Raw genomic sequence first — 18,742 nt, forward strand, 5'->3', positions numbered from 1 at the left:
GGAACTCCTCGTGATGTTCGGGATCTCATCCGGGACTCCGAACAACATTCGTTAATCACATACAAGTCTTCCTAATAACCCTAGCGTCACCGAACCTTAAGTGTGTAGACCCTACGGGTTCGGGAATCACGCAGACATGACCGAGACATCTCTCCGGCCAATAACCAACAGTGGGATCTGGATACTCATGTTGGCTCCTACATGTTCCACGATGATCTCATCGGATGAACCATGATGTCGAGGATTCAAGTAATCCCATATACAATTCCCTTTGTCAATCGGTACGTTACTTGCCCGAGATTCGATCGTCGGTATCCCAATACCTCGTTCAATATCTTTATTTTAGTGTGTATCAATGGATATCTCACTCCTTGTTGTATCTTTAATGATATCTTCCAAGTGATGATTTATCTATCTGGTATCCTTTTCTCTTGGCATTTCGTTTTGTTTTGGTTTTAGTTCTTGAAAGTATTGAGCATGCATATTTACTTCATGTATGTTTTATGGCATGCTTTCTTTCTTTGACTTAATATATAGGGGAAACTCCACCTAGTCTCAATTTGTATGAGATGTGCATGAAATTCTTTTTCAATTCTATATGCACATATTTATGTGGAGTTTGTCCTATGTATTGGTGTTTCTAACTATTTGGTCCCGATGAGTTTGGGTACCGTTTAGTGTGCGTTGTTCTTCTAGGAACATTTGGAGATTCATTGGATGATCGGCTCACTCACAAGGAAGGTGTTGTCACCATGTGCATTTTGGAGTCAAGCTAGGATGATCAATGAACTACTATCTACCTTTAATGGGTATCTACTACATCCTTCCAATGATATCTCGGTAACAAGTATCTTTATCTACTTCATGCACACATTTATTGCATCAACCTTGTGTAGGTTGTATCATGGCATGTGTTTCACTAGTTCTTGTGATACTTGTTTCCTTTCTCAAAGCATCTCAACGATGATCTCATGTTGCTAGTTGTGATGTCTTTGATGGTTGTGTGGTAGGAATTCATCTATATCCAATAAGACCATATCTAGCCATGTGCTATGCTTCCAAGCAAATATCTTATTGGTATATCTATGACTTCCTTTTGGATATCTTGTTCCTTCGTGTTGTAACTATTCCGGATGTACATCATTCTTTGTAGATATATCTTCATGATTTCGTCTACCTAGAATCTTATACACTTGAGAGAAGTTGCATGTCTAGATGATATCCTTTCTTTCATGTCCACCTTGTATTTCTTCTGTTATTTCTTTGGTGGCTCCGTGAAAGCTTTTGCCTTGAGTGCGTGTCCTCTATCGTTGCATCTTGACGCACTCTTGTGTGGTGAAGATTATTTTCCTCTTGCTTATCTTTACGAGGCTTTGTATCCCTCGTCTTGATGAGCCTCTCTTTGTCTATCTTCACCATGGGTTGTCACAAGCATAGGTTCTCTATTTGCTTTTTAGTAGCTTGTGAACCCATTTGCCAGTTGTGTGTGGGAATGATAGGCCTTGCACCGTGCGCCTCATTCTTTCAAGACTATGTTGATGCTTAATGCTCATCCTATTTTTAGTCTTCTCAAGTGCTTCGCCATGACTCACACACATCGTTTTTGGTTGAGCCTTTTCTTAAGTTGCCTCTCTTACATGTTGCTCAACCATGTGCTTGTTGCAAGCGCTAGGCTTTGTTTCCTATTTGCTCACTTGCACTGGATGTGAGTTTCTATTGATTTTGGGGGAGCTATGATCCTATTTTGTGCACTTTGTATTCAAATACAAATATTCTTATGTGTGCACAAATCATGGGGAGCTTCTCTAGTTTCTTTAGAACACTCCTTTGCCCATATCATAATATCCTTTATTCATGTGGCTCGTAGGATCTTTGGTCTAGTTGTTTCATTTGATATCCTTTGATTGCTTGCTTCAATTGGTATCTTTTGATTTCTTGATTGCTTGTGTCTCTCTTTGTTATGTCCTTGTGGCATATCATTCTTTAGCAATCTTTGTGCCTCAATATAGTTTGTGTTCCTCCAAGTATTTACCGTTGGATATGTGTATTGCATTCCACTTTCTTGTGAAGAAATACACAATTTATGGAGGACCACAATTTATAGCTTTTCACCCATTTTGGCAATCGATGCCAATGGGGGAGAAGTTTCAGAGAGTTTTGTGGAGAAGTTTAGAGAGTTATCTCTTCTTGCTTTGGTTTTGTTGCTTAGCATTTGCATCTCATATGCATGCACTATTGGTTGTTACATTGCATAGTGAAGCATAATTCCTTATATAAACTCTCTTGAAAGTGATTGTCATCAATTACCAAAATGGGGGAGATTGAAAGAACATGCGGTGCCCCCATGTTTGGTTTTGGTAATTGATGACGATCTCTATGGACTAATGGTTGTCTTGAGTTATATTTGAAGGATTTGTCCATAGGTTTTTCTTGAAGTCCATGTGTTGGTTTCAAGGAGTTTATGAGTTGACCAATGTGCTATTAAGGAATTATCCAAAGATTGGTCATGTGAGTGTTGAGCTTATTGCAAGCATGTCTTGAAGAAGAAGATTGTGTGATCACTCACGTTTACCTTCAAGACATCATCCAAATGAAGAGAGTTGGAAATATTCAAGGTTGATCAAGACTAAGTCAAGAGTGAATCAAGTTGATCACCTCACAAATCGTAGAAGATGTACCGAGAGGGATCAAGTGATCCCATGGTATGATAAGCATTGTCCATTGCACTTTGTGTACTAACCCATGGTCTATGTGAGAGTTCTATGTGGGGTTAGGTACGTGTCCATGGGCTTGCATCAAGAGGCAGATATCATACAACCCATGGGAAGGATGACATCAAGTGGTGATCGTCATCAAGATTGCCGTGTGCAAGTTCAAGTGGAGCATCACGAAGAGATCAAGTGCTTGAATCTTGCCATCCATTGTGGTGTTAATGGACTTGTGAAGATGTGCCTATGGGGGAGCAATCATCTAGTCTTCATCGAGCCAACGCAATCAAGAAAGGTGGTCCAACTTGAGGGAGTCAAGATCGTCTTCATCTAGCTCAAGTGGACCATGTGCAAGGCAAAGGTTTTCCCTTTATAGGTTTTCTATTTTACCGGTCTCGTGGTGGTAGTTGGGAGACCCAGTTATAGGATCGTTTGCCGTACTATCAAGGGGGGCTCTCAAGTTGGTAGCTTGATCGCATCGTTAGTAGAGAGCTCAAACCATTGCATCCTTGCATCATGTTTCTTGGTTCTTGTTTGGTTATCTTTGTGAGTCTTAGAGTTTATGGCCATCTTGATGACAAGCTTGAGTTCATCGAAAACGGAGTTCGCATGCGTCTTCTATGATGTTTTTGGTGTTGGAGGTTTTACCGGTCTTATCCGATGAAGGGTTCTCACCATTTTCTTTTGGGACTTTTCTCATTTTCTTATTTTTGACATTTCTATCAAGATTGTGTTAGCCCATGTCGTTAGCTTTCCAACAAACTTGGTTTCGTTGAATTCGGAGTCCGTTTGCAAAAGTTGTGGCTGTTTTGGTAAAGGCTGCAGCGGTACTACCGCGACTAGAGCGGATGTAATTTTTTACTACCGCTCCAGAGCAGTACTACGCGGCTCTTAAGCGGTAGTACCGCTCCGGACCAAAATCTCGTGTTTTGCTCAGCGGAAGTAGGCACATAAGTATTTTTTTAGTACCGCTCGCAAGCAGTAGTACCGCTACCATTTGCGGTAGTACCGTGAGGTCGAGCGGTAGTACCGTGAGGACGAGCGGTACTACCGCTCCGACTGTTCTTCTGGCCTTTTTGCCTCCTCGCTGTTGTGTTTCGAAGGGGTACTACCGCCCTAGCGGTAATACCGCTCCTTGGAGCGGTAGTACCGCTCTGTGCGGGCTGTGAGCATAACGGTTGGATTCGGGAGCTCCTATAAAAGGGGGTCTTCTTCCCCATTAAACCTTATCCTTTGAGCTCGTGTTCTTCCCCCATTGTTGACCTTCTCCGAGCTTGCCATCTCTCAATCCCTCCATGGATTCTTGCTAGTTTTTGAGGGAAAAGAGAGGGGAGATCTAGATCCACGTTTCCACCAATCACTTTCTCCTCTAAGTGAGGGGAACCCCTTGGATCCAGATCTTGGAGTTCTTCGTGTTCTTCTTTCGCTCTTACTCTCATTTTCCTCCCTAGCATTAGTTGCTTTGGTGGGATTTGGGAGAGAAGGACTTGGGCACTCCGTGTGCCCTTGCCATTGCATTTGGTGCATCGGTTTGAGTTCTCCTCGGTGATACGTGGAAGTGAAGTTTGAGAAGCTTATTCTCTTGGGTGTTTGGGCACCCTAGAGCTTGTTCCTCTTGGGTGCCTTGGCGCCCTAGACGGTTGGTGGTGTTCGGAGCTCAATCATTGTGGTGTAAAGCTCCGGGCAAGCGTCGGGGTCTCCAATTAGGTTGTGGAGATCGGCCCGAGCAATTTGACGGGTTTCGGTGACCGCCCCCAAGGGTTGCCAAAGTGTACGGGTTCGGTGACTGCCCCCAAGGGTTACCATTTGTACGGGTTCGGTGACCGCCCTCAAGGGTCCCTTAGTGGAATCACGAGATCTTGCATTGTGCGAGGGCGTGAGGAGATTATGGTGGCCCTAGTGGCTTCTTGGGGAGTATTGTGCCTCCACACCGCTCCAAACAGAGATTAGCATCCGCAAGGGTGTGAACTTCGGGATACATCGTCGTCTCCGTGTGCCTCGGTTATCTCTTACCCGAGCCCTTTACTTATGCATTTTACTTTATGATAGCCATATTGTTCTTTGTCATATATCTTGTTATCACATAGTTACTTATCTTGCTTAGCATAAGCTGTTGGTGCACATAGGTGAGCCTAGTTGTTTTAGGTTTTGTGCTTGACAAATTAACCGCTAGGTTTATGCCGCATTTGTTCAAGCCTAAATCGTAATTATTTTAAAGCGCCTATTCACCCCCCCTCTAGGCGACATCCACGATCTTTCAGGAAGTCCAGCCGCCTCTTATATATTTTGGGGGTGATGGTCGATTAAACAACACACAATCGAACATATCAATATACTACTTTTTCATCTACGTTTTATCTCTCCACCATTTCTTTCTCTCGTTCTTCGTTGTTCTTCATGTTTGAGAGCTGCGAATACCGAAGCTCTAGGGGCGAGCGAATCGACCTAGGGCAGCCCATAGCCGCCGCACTCCCTTACAGGGTCCTTCCCGGGGGTGTGGGGTTTCGGGTCTGCAAAAGCGCCCATTGACTGTCTTGCGTATTGCGTTGTCGGTCGGGTCTCCTTCGACGTGAGCTGCGGTGCATCACCCCCGGCGTCGAGGGCACACATGACGTGTTCGTGTGTCAACATAAGGAAGCGAAGTCGGTGGAGGAGCTACCTCTGGCGGCGGCAGAGAGGTCGCGAGACAGAGAGAAAGAGGGTTGGCGGCTAGGGCAGGGAGGGTTGTGGATGATTTTGCAGATTAGCCCCTGATAAGTGATGGGTTTACATTTGCGCCCTCGTGGATCCTTGGTTGCGGTACTGGACTAAATAGCATTTTATTTTTTCGAACTAGGACACTTAAAAGAGGTTTTTTTTGAAGCAGACCTGGGCATGGGCAGCTCCGGGTCGGGCTTTGTGGTCGGGTCGGGCTCGGGCCTGAAAATTTGGCCCGTTGTGTATGCCGGGCCGGGCTCGGGCTTGGGAAATTAGGTAGTTTACATGGAGGCCCGACCCGGCCCGGCCAAAAATTAATCTTTTTAGTCCCTTCGGGCTGGGCTTGGGCCTAGACTTTGCAAGTCGGGCTTTGACTGGCCCGGCCCGGCCCAGCCCGAGGAATGCCCAGGTTTAGTTTGAAGTGCAACAGATTTGATGCCACTTGATTCATATCCCCATGAAAAGCTAGTGTGAAGATCCAACAATCCAAGCACAACTCAAAGTTCTATTAAGTTTTCTTTTTTTTCTCTTTCTTTGTGAGTGTTGTAGAAGCGCCCTGCATGCCATGTTTCACCTTCAATTGACAATGGCGTGACATTGAGAGCTAGCACAAATTGTGTTCGGTGCATTTCATCATGACTAATCCTCGGAACATGTTTTTTTTTGCATGGACTTGTGGTGTCACCAATCGTTGTTTTCTTTGGAGCTCGCCATATTTCATTGCCATATCTTTGCATGTGGAAGATTCATCCCTAGAGAAGGAAGGGCTTCGATCCCATGCCTCATCCGATCGGCCGACGATGGCTAGGGAAAGGCGCGCAAGATCTTCCTGTACATAGTAGTACTAGCTTGGTAGGACTTGCCTTGTTGGCGTATGTCGCTATATCGGTTGCTAGGGGAGTGTCGCCATTCATGGGCCGCGCCCGACAACTATTGGTGCTTGTGTTCCATCTCCGTGGTGCTCCTCTGGCAGGAGACAAAGACGAAACTTGTTACTTCACCATCATCTCCATGAATAAGGCTGTTGGATCCCTAGATCTGGAGGTGTAGTTCTTGCCACATCTGCTCTCTTCATGCCTTCATGGTGAAGGTAGACGGGATGCAGAGGAGATAAGATCTACTTCTAGTCTTGCTGTAGTCGCAATCTTCTCCCTCGAGCTCATCATCAGGCGCGGAGCTTGGGCGCACTTCAGTAGGTTGCCGACTTCAGCTTCCACTCTTCTTCTTTCGGTCGAATGAAGACCCAATGGAGCCTCTTTCATTCCTCCCGACGCGTCGTCGTTAAAAGGGAGGCAATCAAGTGCCGGTCGAACTTTTGTTGTAGTTTCTTCCGGTTTGGTGGAGATGGCGCAGCGAAGCCACCGCGCGCCCCAAGTGGTTCATCCCCGCGATGGTGGCTTTGGTCTCCGGCTGGTACTGTGTAAAAGGATTTGCATGGATAAATGATTTGCATCTGCAATCTGCAAATACACCAAATTAAATTACGAGGGGCGGTTTTCCTCTTGGGAGTGTGTGTGTGTGTCTGACCTGTGGGCCCGCCGGGCATACACAGAAGAGGAACCACTTGGTTGGTTGGTTGGGACTCGGGAGCCAGCCCAGCAGTATAGCCGAGTCGCATCGCTTCGTCAAATCCCACCACCGACCGACCGACCCCGACCGCCGGGAGATCTGAGCCTCCATCCCATCCCGGCCGGGCCAGATCAGATCCGCGGCGCGATGGGATGGGAATGGGAGACGGTGCAGCACTTGGACCTCCGGCACGCCGGCGGCCGCCGCGGGGCCGGCGCCCCCGCGCGCCCGCTGCAGCCGCACGCCGCCGCCTTCCGCGCCTCCCAGGCCATCGTCGCCGTCGCCGTCGGCACCCACGTCGTCGGTACGCCCCCTCCCCCTTCCCTTCTCCTCTGCCGCTGTGGCGGAGCTAGCTGGGCGAGCGGGCGGGCGGGTCCTGCCTGCTGATCTATCTGGTCTCCGCTGCTGCTCATCTGACTGCTGTGGAAAATTCGGCCGAGCATGGGTTCAGCTCTCGCCAGGAGTAGTCGAATTTGACTAGCTGGGGCGGTGGAAATGGGTGTGGACCTCGAATTCTGGGCTCCTGAGTCTACCGTGTGTAGTTGCGGTCAGTGATCTGAGTAGCTCAGCTATCCCGCAAGTGAGATTGATCAACTACGAGTCCAACTCTCGCCTGGCCGGGAGTACCATGGACCTCTACTAACTGACTAGTTAGTTAGTCTTAGTCCACGCAGATCACTCGCATAGCTCGTTTTCGGCACCCGGAGCTCTAGGTACTATGTTTCCATGGTTCTCTGCTGAGTAATAGCTGCTGTGTTTTCACTAGGATTTCTGGAAGGTACTATAGCTAGAGTACAGGTAGTTAATGTCGGTATCATATTTGAGGTAATCCAGTCGGATATACTCCCTCCGTTCCTAAATGTAAGTCTTTGTAGAGATTTCTCTATGGATCACATACGGATGAATCTAGATGCATTTAAGAGTATATATTCACTCATTTTGCTCTGTATGTGGTATATAATGAAATCTCTCCAAAGACTTATATTTAGGAACGGAGGGAGTACCTGACAAGTACGAGTCCATTGCGTACAGTTTACTCGATAACTATGTCGAAGTTTGTGTAAGACGTTAAGAGAGGAGTGCACATGGCTTGTAAGGAAGTGGCGCATCGAGCTCTTATTAGCTGTCTCGTTTTTCTCTTCTCTTTGCAGAATTTGATGCTTTGACTGGAAGCAAGATAGCTTTGGTTGACCTTGGAGCTCGTGTTGTTCGTATGGCATATAGCCCTACCTCTAGCCATGTTATCATTGCTATCCTTGAGGTTTGTTTCAATGCTCCAATATTTATTTGGTACAAGTTATTTCATCCACTTAGAACAACGAATAATATTGTACCATCTAGACCTAGCAGCAGAATTGCCTATGTTTTCAATACTGTGGGCAGAAAACTTGCTATTCTTCAAGTTTATCACTAGACGTCTTTTATGGCTTTTATCTTTCATCATCCATCTGCCATCATAATGATAAAATATTGCTTTAGTAAGTTCTCAACTCACATGATATTAATATTGCTCTCTAGTAAGTTCTCATCTCACATGATATTGACATCTCATGCAACTGTTTCTTGTCTATGCATATCTCCTTCTGTAGGATGCTACAATCAGATCATGTGATTTCGCTACCGAGCAGACGCTTGTGCTGCACTCACCTGAGAAAAAAACAGACCACGTTTCAATAGACACAGAAGTTCATCTTGCGTTGACACCTCTTGAACCTATCGTTTTCTTCGGTTTTCACAAAAGAATGAGTGTGACAGGTTTTTCTCTTCACTTGAAGGGCTCTGCATTTCATTAAAAAAACACCTATATGTGTTCTTTAACGCCCTTTTCTCTCTTATTATAGTTGTTGGGACTGTTGAAGGTGGGAGGCCACCAACAAAAATAAAGACTGATCTTAAAAAACCCATTGTCAACCTGGCTTGCCATCCTCGCCTTCCTGTGTTCGTAAGTCAATCATTCCCTCACTTCTTCTTTTTGGTGATTCCTTTACATATCTTTTTGGTGTCTTTTCTGTTTTCCTATCTTGACATACAGACTTTTAATTTCAGTATGTAGCTTATGCTGAAGGCTTGGTACGCGCCTACAACGTCCAGACATATGCTGTTCACTACACGTTACAACGTAATATACATTGCTTTGTTTTCATATGTTTTATCATTTAGCCACCAGCAGGCTTCATAATTTTTCCATTTTCTGGCAGTTCCGGTTGACAGTACAATTAAGCTCATGGGAGCTGGTGCTTTTGGGTTTCATCCGACCTTAGAGTGGGTATTTATTGGTGATAGAGGGGGCACTCTCCTGGCATGGGATGTATCAACTGAGAGGCCAAACATGATTGGGATGTAAGTGTGTTGTACCTTGTACACTTTTGAGATTGGGAGAAATCTTTTGTTGTGTGATTTTTTTTTTGCAATATGCAGTACTACTGATATTTTATCTCATGGACAGCATTAATGTTATATTGATCGTTGGTTGGGAATCAAACATTGAGTTGCATAAAACACCAGTTTAGTTAAAACAGTTTTTACAGGGCTGCTTTTATGCATATTAGAGTGGTTCCTTTGGATTTATATGCTGCTAGCTATATTATCTTTGGTGTCTTTTCGCAGAAGTTATAGTGGATCCTGTCATCTAATTAGTGTATCTTTCTGTGCAAGTTCAATTATAAAAGGACAGACTCAGTGCATAATAGGAACTTAGTCTTACCTGTGCAAATTCAATTATAAGTTATAATATTATGCTTCCCGTTCCTTGACCTGGATTTCATTAGGAAAGGCATAGTGACATGTTGTAGCCAAGTCAACCCTCTCCATGCACTTCTCTGTTATTTGGATGGCATGTTATTCTGCTTGGTTAAAGTGCTTCCAGACGTACTGTTCATTCTCAGTTATTTCCTTCTACATCTTTCATCTATCTGCAATGTGATAATCTGATTGTTGCCTTTTTTCTATCAGTACACAGGCTGGTTCCCAGCCAATCACATCTGTTTCCTGGCTTCCTACACTAAAGCTGCTCGTGACAATTTCGAAGGATGGGGGTCTTCAAGTATGGAAGACACGAGTTATTATTAATAACAATAGACAACCGATGGAAACTCATTTCTTTGAGCGTGCTGGTTAGTTTTTGTCCTCCTTAACATTTATGCTTTTGCTCGAACTTTTCTGTTATTTTCTTATGCTTTGGGTTTTAACTGTCATGTTGGATGGTTAGTGCTCTATCTCGGTGAGATGGTGACTGTACATCTCTGTTTTAGCACTTAAGCCATTTTATTGTTCTCATATGTTGTTAAAATAGTCTCAATAATTTTGTTCATGAACTGTGCTACTTACTGATTGCTAATCTTTCTTTTTCCCTTCCTACAATGAGCTGTGTAACCATTTTCTTCGTTAACTATGCAGCCATTGAAACAATGGACATCACAAAGATACTCACTCTACAAGGTGGTGAAGCAGTGTACCCTTTGCCTCGAATAAAGAATTTGGCAGTGCATCCAAAGTTCAATTTGGCTGCAGTGATTTTTCAAGTTAGGCCACACTAACTCTGAACCCCATAAATGCAGTATTGATTGCCATGAGTTCCATAAAAAAATGTCATTGATTTGCAGGATATGTCTGCGACAGAAGCTGCAAAGAACAAGGCTGCATACACAAGGGAAGGAAGGAGGCAGCTTTTTGCTGTACTACAGGGGGCTAGGGGGTCAACTGGTAAGCATATGGATGTGTTCTTTTTCCTTCTCATTTTGCTATATTTATCCTTATTTAATATTCTCAGATCATCCCCTTGGTTAAAATTGCTGAAAACTCGTTATTTCGTTTTAGTTGGATCCTACGGGTTAAAATACTGTATGAAGTCAGGCTGTATTTGCTACACTGTTAGAATTTTTAGCACTTCATGCACTAAAATTTGTTGTGGTATTGCAGCTGCTGTTTTAAAGGAGAAACTTTTAGCCCTGGGTTCATCCGGAATTTTAGCAGAGCACCAACTCCAGGCGCAGCTTCAAGAGCAGCACTTGAAGGGGTAGAATTTCGTATTTCCATTTACTATGTCACCATACTTTCTTTGTTGCACACAGTATTTATAATGGTTGGAGTTTACTTTTTCTTTCTTTTTGTCAGCCAGAGCAAGCTAACTATCTCAGATGTTGCAAGGAAGGCTTTCCTTCACAGTGTATGTGCCTCCTTTTGGTAGCTTTCAACTTGTGCTATGTCCATTGTTTTTAAGGCGTCCCGCCTTGGACGCTTAGGCGACGCTTAGGCGATAAGGCGCCCCCCCAGTGCCTTACAGATATGCCCGCCTTAGGCGCTTAGGCGTCCGCCTTAGGCGCTTAGGCGTCGCCTAGGCGATAAGGCGCCCCCCCAGCGCCTTAGGTCGCCTTACCGCCTTAAAAACAATGGCTATGTCCTTACATGTACTGAAGCTATGTAGGTTCCATCGAACCTGAAAAAAAAAATACACTCTTTTCACAAGAAAAACCAACAACCTCTTTGAAAGCTTCATTCCCAAAAGATTGCTGTTCTTAACCTATGTTGGTTCTGTTCTTAACCTCATGCTTTCATCAGCAAAGCTTCCGATTTCAGCCTTTTGTTAATATACTCTATATCTTATCAATTTTAGCCCTTATTGTTGGTTAATTCTGCTGGTCAACCAATACTTGTGCTTGTATGTTGTTACAAACTTCTTAATTCTCTTGCAAACAATTTTTTGCAGCATTTCATGGAGGGACATGCTAAAAGTGGTCCAATCTCTCGTTTACCCCTTGTTACTATTTCAGATCCTAGCAACCTTTTGCGAGATATTCCTGTTTGTCAGGTGACTGCTATAACATTCAACGTTTTTGCTTACTTAAACTATTTTACTCTCTAACCAGTTTGCTACTTTTGTAACTGCAGCCATTCCATCTGGAGTTGAACTTCTTCAACCAGGAGAACCGTGTGGTTCAGTATCCAGTTAGAGCTTTCTACTTGGATGGATTTAACCTGATGGCCCATAACCTATCATCTGGAGCTGATAATCTCTATAAGAAGCTTTACTCTACGGTATTTATTGCACAATGGTGCAACTTTTTCTTGTTTATTTTGTTCGTTCTCTGTTTTATAATTCCAATGCACCCTATTCCCAGATTCCCTCAAATATGGAATGCCACCCCAAGTATATTTCATATAGCCCAAAGCAGCATATGTTTCTAGTTGTGTTTGAATTAAGTGGTCCAAGTGGAGTGGCGCATGAAGTTGTTCTTTACTGGGAGCAGACTGATTTACAGACAGTAAACAGCAAAGGAAGTTCAATAAAAGGTTTTCCATTTTGTGACATATTGTATCTAATTGCCAGCGTAGGACATTTCTACATGATTAGCTGACCCCTGGTATGTGTTGCTCTTTCTTAGGTCGAGATGCTACTTTTTTGGGACCGGATGATAATCAATATGCTATTCTGGAGGAAGACAGAACTAGCCTGAATCTTTATAATCTCAAACCAATAGCCACGAAGGAAGCTCTTGAAAATAATGCTGCCGTGCTCGAAGAAGAAGAAAACACATTTGCTGAGAATCCTACTGCTAATCCAACACAAAAGCAAGGTCCTATGCAGTTTACTTTTGAATCCGAGGTCGATCGCATATTTTCATCTCCACAAGGTACGTTGTCCTGCCATCTTGCCTCTCTCCTTTCAACAAAAAAGAACGATATGTTATTAGGGGTGACCTATTTGAGATATTAATGTTAGTGGACTCAGGTGAACTATTGCTGACTAACGCATTGCTCCTTGCAGAATCATCCTTGTTGTATGTGATCCCGGGGAAACATATTGGACTGGCGAAGCTCCTGACTGGTTATAGGTTATCTACAGACAATGGGCTATCTATTACCACAAAAACTGATGGGAAGAAGTTTATCAAGTTAAAGCCAAACGAAACTGTTCTTCAGGTGCTTTATTTGTATTGATTCACTCCTAGGGTTCCGTAAACAGTCTTCCAAAATGAAGTTAGTGACTGTTCTTGGTGATGGGGTTCACAAAATTATGATACATTTTCTAAAGATGTTTTTGGATGGGTTCCCTCGAGTAGTTTGGCGTAACTGATATTCAAATGATGCATTGATTCATGTCTAAAATATTAATCTACTATGGGCATTATGGACATCCTTTGATTAGTACCCTTTTGAAACTTGTCTAAAACAAGCATTCAGTTTCACCACCAGCATTATGGGCATGCAGTTACTTGACTGCGTTTGACGTGCGTACTCTCAATGAAATTTATCTAATATGCAGGTCCACTGGCAGACAACTTTGAGAGGTCCTGTTGCCGGAATATTGACAAACCAAAGGGTACTAATCGCCTCTGCTGATCTTGATATACTTTCAAGCAGCTCAACCAAATATGATCGTGGTCTCCCATCAATATCCTTTAATCATTCTAGTTTTTTGATACTCTCGCTCTTTATGTTGTTACTCAAACTTGGATAGCTTATGTCTTGTCTTGCCCTAAACTGTTAATCATGTTTTGTTGAGCACTTAACTACTGCATACTATCGGTCAATGTTGTGGGTTGGACCAGCGCTCATCTTCTCAAGTGCAACTGCAATAAGTATGCTTGGATGGGACAACAAAGTTCGATCAATCCTTTCCACTAGCTTCCCTCGTTCTGGTAACAGTTACACCCAGACTTCTTTTTTGTTATGATGACATAAGTTACTTTTTTTTTTCATTTAAATAATCAACCTAGCATTTGTGTTATGTTCCCAGTTTGTTACCATGCTCCGTGCTATTGTTTTCTTGTTAGTCCTATGAATTTGTGCTGGACTTAACCATATGCATCTTTATGCATGCAGTGTTGCTTGGTGCCTTGAACGACCGTCTGCTGCTTGTGAATCCAACAGATATAAATCCGAGACAGAAAAAGGGTGTGGAAATAAGAAGCTGTCTAGTTGGTCTTCTTGAACCTCTTCTTATTGGTTTTGCTACCATGCAGCAACACTTTACACAAAAAATCGATCTTTCAGAAGTGCTATACCAAATAACATCGAGGTAAATTTTTTTTTTTGCTTGGCTGCTGTATTCATTTTTCAGTACACAAGTGAGTTACTTGTGTTGTACTCCCTCTGTTCCAAATTACTCGTCGTGGGAGTAGCATTTAGTAATCATGCACTCTCATTTGGTTGTTTGTTTATGTTTTAAACTTCTGATCAGAGTAATTTTTGCATAGTTTTTGTATTTAACTGGATGTCCATGATTTGCCCATTTATGTTCTCTCATTCACTGCAGGTTTGATAGTCTGCGTGTTACTCCGAAGTCCCTGGACATATTATCTAAGGGACCCCCTGTCTGTGGAGACCTTGCTGTATCATTATCTCAAGCAGGACCTCAGTTTACACAAGTGAGCTTAACCTTCACCATCTTTTGTTTCCTTCATTGTTCTCTCGTTGATCTATTACTTCATTGCAACTTGTGGTAGATCATGCGCTGCAATTACGCCATCAAAGCTCTCCGGTTCTCTGCTGCTTTATCGATTTTGAAAGATGAGTTTCTGCGTTCCAGAGATTATCCTCAGTGCCCTCCCACTTCTCATCTGTTCCAGCGTTTCCGAGAGTTGGGCTACGCATGCATTAAGTACGGTCAGCTATCATCTCTAACTTTGATCTACAAAAAAGATATCCTCTCCACTCATATGACTAAATTGCAAATACTGTTTTATTTTTTTCCTGTATCACAAGATGTCATTACTTCTACACCAACCAAATGCAAATCTTTTTTGGGCTCCAGACACACTCTAGAGACATTGAACTTTCAGAATAGGTGTCAACCTCCCTGAAAACATGGTTGAATTGATCCTGTGATGTTCTATTACCCAGAGTAACAGTTTATCCTAAACAAATACTGAAATCGCTTAGAGACACTAGACATCATCTTGAATATGGAACTTCAAAGATATCCTTGGCTTGGCTTCCACATTGCTACTCCAGAGTCCAGACAGGATCCATGCTAGTTAATTTTGCTTGAAAAGTTCTGACTAGTGTGCATGCTGGCCCAATCGCAAAACTAGCTAGCCATAACCTGTTTTATATTTGGATAATGGGTGATCTGTTGTGTTTGGATAATGTTTATATTTTTTTAGCGGAGATAATATTTTACATAGCAATCACTTGTTGTGTATGCCCTGTGCTAATTAACATAATCTTAACGATTGCCTTCTTGCTCCTTAAATGCCATTAGATAAATTTATGTTTTGTAAGGACTGTTCTTATTTTCCTTATTCCCAATTTCCTCAGTGTAACAGTCTACATGATTCAGAGCGTAAATAGTTGATGCATTCCTTTTCAGGTATGGTCAGTTTGACAGTGCGAAAGAAACATTTGAGGCTATTGCAGATCATGAAAGCATGCTGGATCTGTTTATATGTCACCTGAACCCTAGTGCCCTGCGACGCCTTGCACAAAAGTTGGAGGAATCTGGTACAGATCCTGAGCTGAGACGTTATCTAGAAAGAATACTGAGAGTTCGTTCAACTGGATGGACGCAAGGTGTCTTTGCCAATTTTGCTGCTGAAAGTATGGTGCCTAAAGGCCCGGAATGGGCAGGAGGGAACTGGGAGATCAAAACACCTACCAGCATGAAGAGTATTCCTCAGTGGGAGCTTGCAGGAGAGGTGATGCCCTACATGAGAACAACTGATGCTGCCATCCCATCTGTTATTGCAGATCATATCGGTGTTTACTTGGGCGTGATGAAGGGCCGGGGTAACGTAGTGGAAGTAAGCGAAAAGAGCTTGGTTAAAGCTATGGCGGCGGCCAGTAGTGAGAATGGGCAACCGGCATCTTCTGAATTGGCACTGAAAAACAAAGCAAATGCTGCTGGTGATTCAGTTGGTGATAGTCTGGCCAGGCAGCTAGGGGTTCAGATTGCTTCTGCAGATGAACAGGCCAAAGCAGCGGAGGAGTTTAAAAAGACTCTGTATGGTGTTGTTGATGCTGGAAGCAGTGATGAGGACGAGTCAACGTCGAAGACTAAAAGGATACAAATCAGGATACGTGATAAGCCCGCTGCACCTGCTGTTGATGTTAACAAACTGAAAGAGGCCACGAAACAGCTAGGTTTGATGGCTCCTCCGATCAGTAGGACAAGGTCGTCTGGAACACCACAAGAATTCAGTCAGCCAGCAGGCCCAGCACCATCTGCTGCTCCAGCAATGCCGAGTGGCGCAGTCGATTTCTTTGGAACAAATACTTTGGTGGCGCCACCACAAGCGCCGACCGGCGGCACGGGTCCTGTAATCGGAGGCCTGGGAGTGACAGCTGGACCTATTCCTGAGGACTTCTTCCAGAACACCGTTCCATCACAGCAACTTGCGAATCGACTGCCTCCTCCAGGAGCAATCCTGCAAAGAATGGCCAATCCTGAGTCTGGGATGAACGTCGGCAGACCGGTACCTACTCAAAACATGATGGGCAATGTTGGTCTTCCAGATGGTGGGGTGCCGCCACAGGGGCCACAGCAAGGCCAGTTCCCTCAGCAACAAGGCCAGTTCCCTCAGCAGCAAGGCATTCCTATGAACCCAATTGGCCTACCTGATGGTGGTGTACCTCCACAGAGCCAGGCTCTTCCTTCACAGCCACAGGGCTTTCAACCTGCTGCTCCTACTCCTTCGCAACCAATTGATCTCAGTGCTCTCGAGGGTCCAGGAGCGGCAAAGCAAGCTGCTCAGCCCCCAGCGCCTAAAGCCGTGCGTCCTGGCCAGGTACTCTACTCTACTCTACTCTACTCTACCTTTTGTTAGACACTTTATCTGATGGACTTGGCATAGCTTCAGCTGACACCCGTATCCGTGATTACAGGTACCCCGTGGCGCTCCTGCTGCAGAATGCTACAGGATGGGTCTTGCACATCTTGAGCAGAATCAGCTCACGGATGCACTAAATTGTTTGGATGAAGCATTCTTGGCCCTCGCCAAGGACCAATCACGTGAAGCCGACATCAAAGCGCAGGCTACCATTTGTGCGCAGTACAAGATCGCTGTTTCATTGCTACAGGTAATAATCATTTTTATCTGTCATCAAAGTTCAGGTTGCTCTCTGCTGCTTATTTTTTGCGTGAAATGACTTCTGTGCGTGCAGGAAATCGCTCGGCTGCAAAGAGTCCAGGGAGCTGGCACGCTGAGTGCCAAGGAGGAAATGGGCAGGCTGTCTCGGCATCTGGCGTCCCTGCCCATCCAGGCCAAGCACCGGATCAACTGCATCCGGACCGCCATCAAGCGCAACATGGAGGTCCAGAACTTCGCCTATGCCAAGCAGATGCTGGACCTGCTCTACTCCAAGGCGCCGCCGACCAAACAGGATGAGCTCAAGAGCCTCATCGACATGTGCGTCCAGCGGGGGCTGACCAACAAGTCCATCGACCCGTTCGAGGACCCCTCGCAGTTCTGTGCCGTCACCCTCAGCCGCCTCTCCACCATCGGCCACGACGTTTGCGACCTCTGCGGCGCCAAGTTCTCCGCCCTCTCGGCCCCAGGCTGCGTCATCTGCGGCATGGGCAGCATCAAGCGGTCCGACGCCCTCGCCGGCGCTGGCCCTGTCGCCTCGCCCTTTGGCTAAGTTTTGCGCGTGACGGGTTCTGTTCTGTTTGCCCGAGCCTCTGTTTCTTGTATGTATTAGTGTGCAGTCAACATTCTTTGTTTTGTGCTGGGTTGTTGTTGCAGTTGTGGTAATAGCCTTGGAGATACCATTTTGTTGTGATTAATTTCTCTATATGATTCTACAGAACATACATAGGGCTTGTCCTAGCAGATAGCGATCCATGTACCTAGAAGCACTACCCATGGCCTTTGCAACATTTTCGCTGTTTTTTTGTTCTTTGAAAGTTCAAGTTATTTGCAATGTTTTGTGGTAGAAGCTCTACTCACGGCATTTGCAATATTTTCGCTGTTCTTTTGTTTTTTGAAAGTTCAATTTATTTGCAATGTTTGTGGTCATGAAGGCAAAGATTAATTTTGCTGTGATTAACTTCTCCATGTGATTTTACAGAGCTCAATCATAGCAGCCAGTGATCCATGTACCGAGAAGCTCTACGTACCGCATTTCCAATATTTTGTTGATCTCTTGTGGTTGAAAGTTCAATTAATTTGCATTATTTTTGGTAATGAAGGTGACGATGTCTTGCATGTGTTGGTTAATTGTACAAAGGCTTGTGCCCTGCGGTTCGCGCTCAGGATATGCCCAGTGAGGAGTTCCTTGTCGGTTCAGGCCCGTGTTGGGCAAGTTGATGCCGGCATTTGACACAAGTTATTGTTTCTCACCTTGGAAATGATTTGATTTCTTTGTGAAGGAAATCTGCTATTTGGCCGTTGATCATTTCTTCAAAATTTGTGTTTCTTCTTTTCTTGGGCTTAAATGTGGAATGATGGCAATGGTAAGTCTGATTTTAGGGCTACTTTATTGAAAACCAGTATGTTAGTAATTCTTTTCTTGGAGTACGAAAGTTGAAATTCGGAATGATGGCAACGGTAAGTATCCGTCATGTCTGCAGCCTGAGGAGTTTCTAACGATGAGTCTTTTGGGTCTGGTAGCCCCTTTAGGTCCCATTTGTTTGGGCTATAGATTCCTAAGAATTAGTTGTGGCTTGGATTCCTGAGAATCAGCTGTGGCTATAGATTTCGAGAATCAGAAGTTTACCATTGTTTACCCTTCTTTTAGAATATCAGAATTCAGAAATATTGTGAAATATCTGCAACGCCCTGAATGCGTTGGTCAACCATTAAACTTGCAAAACAAATCACACTAATTGA

General features: G+C 44.3%; 1 protein-coding gene across 1 annotated transcript; it reads left to right on the top strand.

Moving 5' to 3' along the window:
• The first annotated feature begins 7,092 nt into the window (after positions 1-7,092).
• Positions 7,093-17,878, top strand: LOC119288356. The gene is made up of 24 exons (XM_037567992.1): positions 7,093-7,278; positions 8,126-8,235; positions 8,564-8,729; positions 8,816-8,916; positions 9,021-9,093; positions 9,173-9,314; positions 9,927-10,087; positions 10,371-10,495; positions 10,577-10,676; positions 10,893-10,989; positions 11,088-11,139; positions 11,680-11,781; positions 11,862-12,008; positions 12,092-12,263; positions 12,356-12,604; positions 12,739-12,893; positions 13,237-13,365; positions 13,495-13,612; positions 13,797-13,992; positions 14,230-14,341; positions 14,420-14,574; positions 15,286-16,699; positions 16,797-16,991; positions 17,076-17,878. Exons 1-24 carry the CDS (start codon positions 7,122-7,124, stop codon positions 17,550-17,552), a joined length of 4,905 nt encoding a protein of 1,634 aa, XP_037423889.1. The 5' UTR covers positions 7,093-7,121; the 3' UTR covers positions 17,553-17,878.
• Positions 17,879-18,742: the final 864 nt, after the last annotated feature.

The sequence above is a fragment of the Triticum dicoccoides genome, chromosome 4A, assembly GCF_002162155.2.
Source record: "Triticum dicoccoides isolate Atlit2015 ecotype Zavitan chromosome 4A, WEW_v2.0, whole genome shotgun sequence".
Classification (NCBI taxonomy): domain Eukaryota; kingdom Viridiplantae; phylum Streptophyta; class Magnoliopsida; order Poales; family Poaceae; genus Triticum; species Triticum dicoccoides.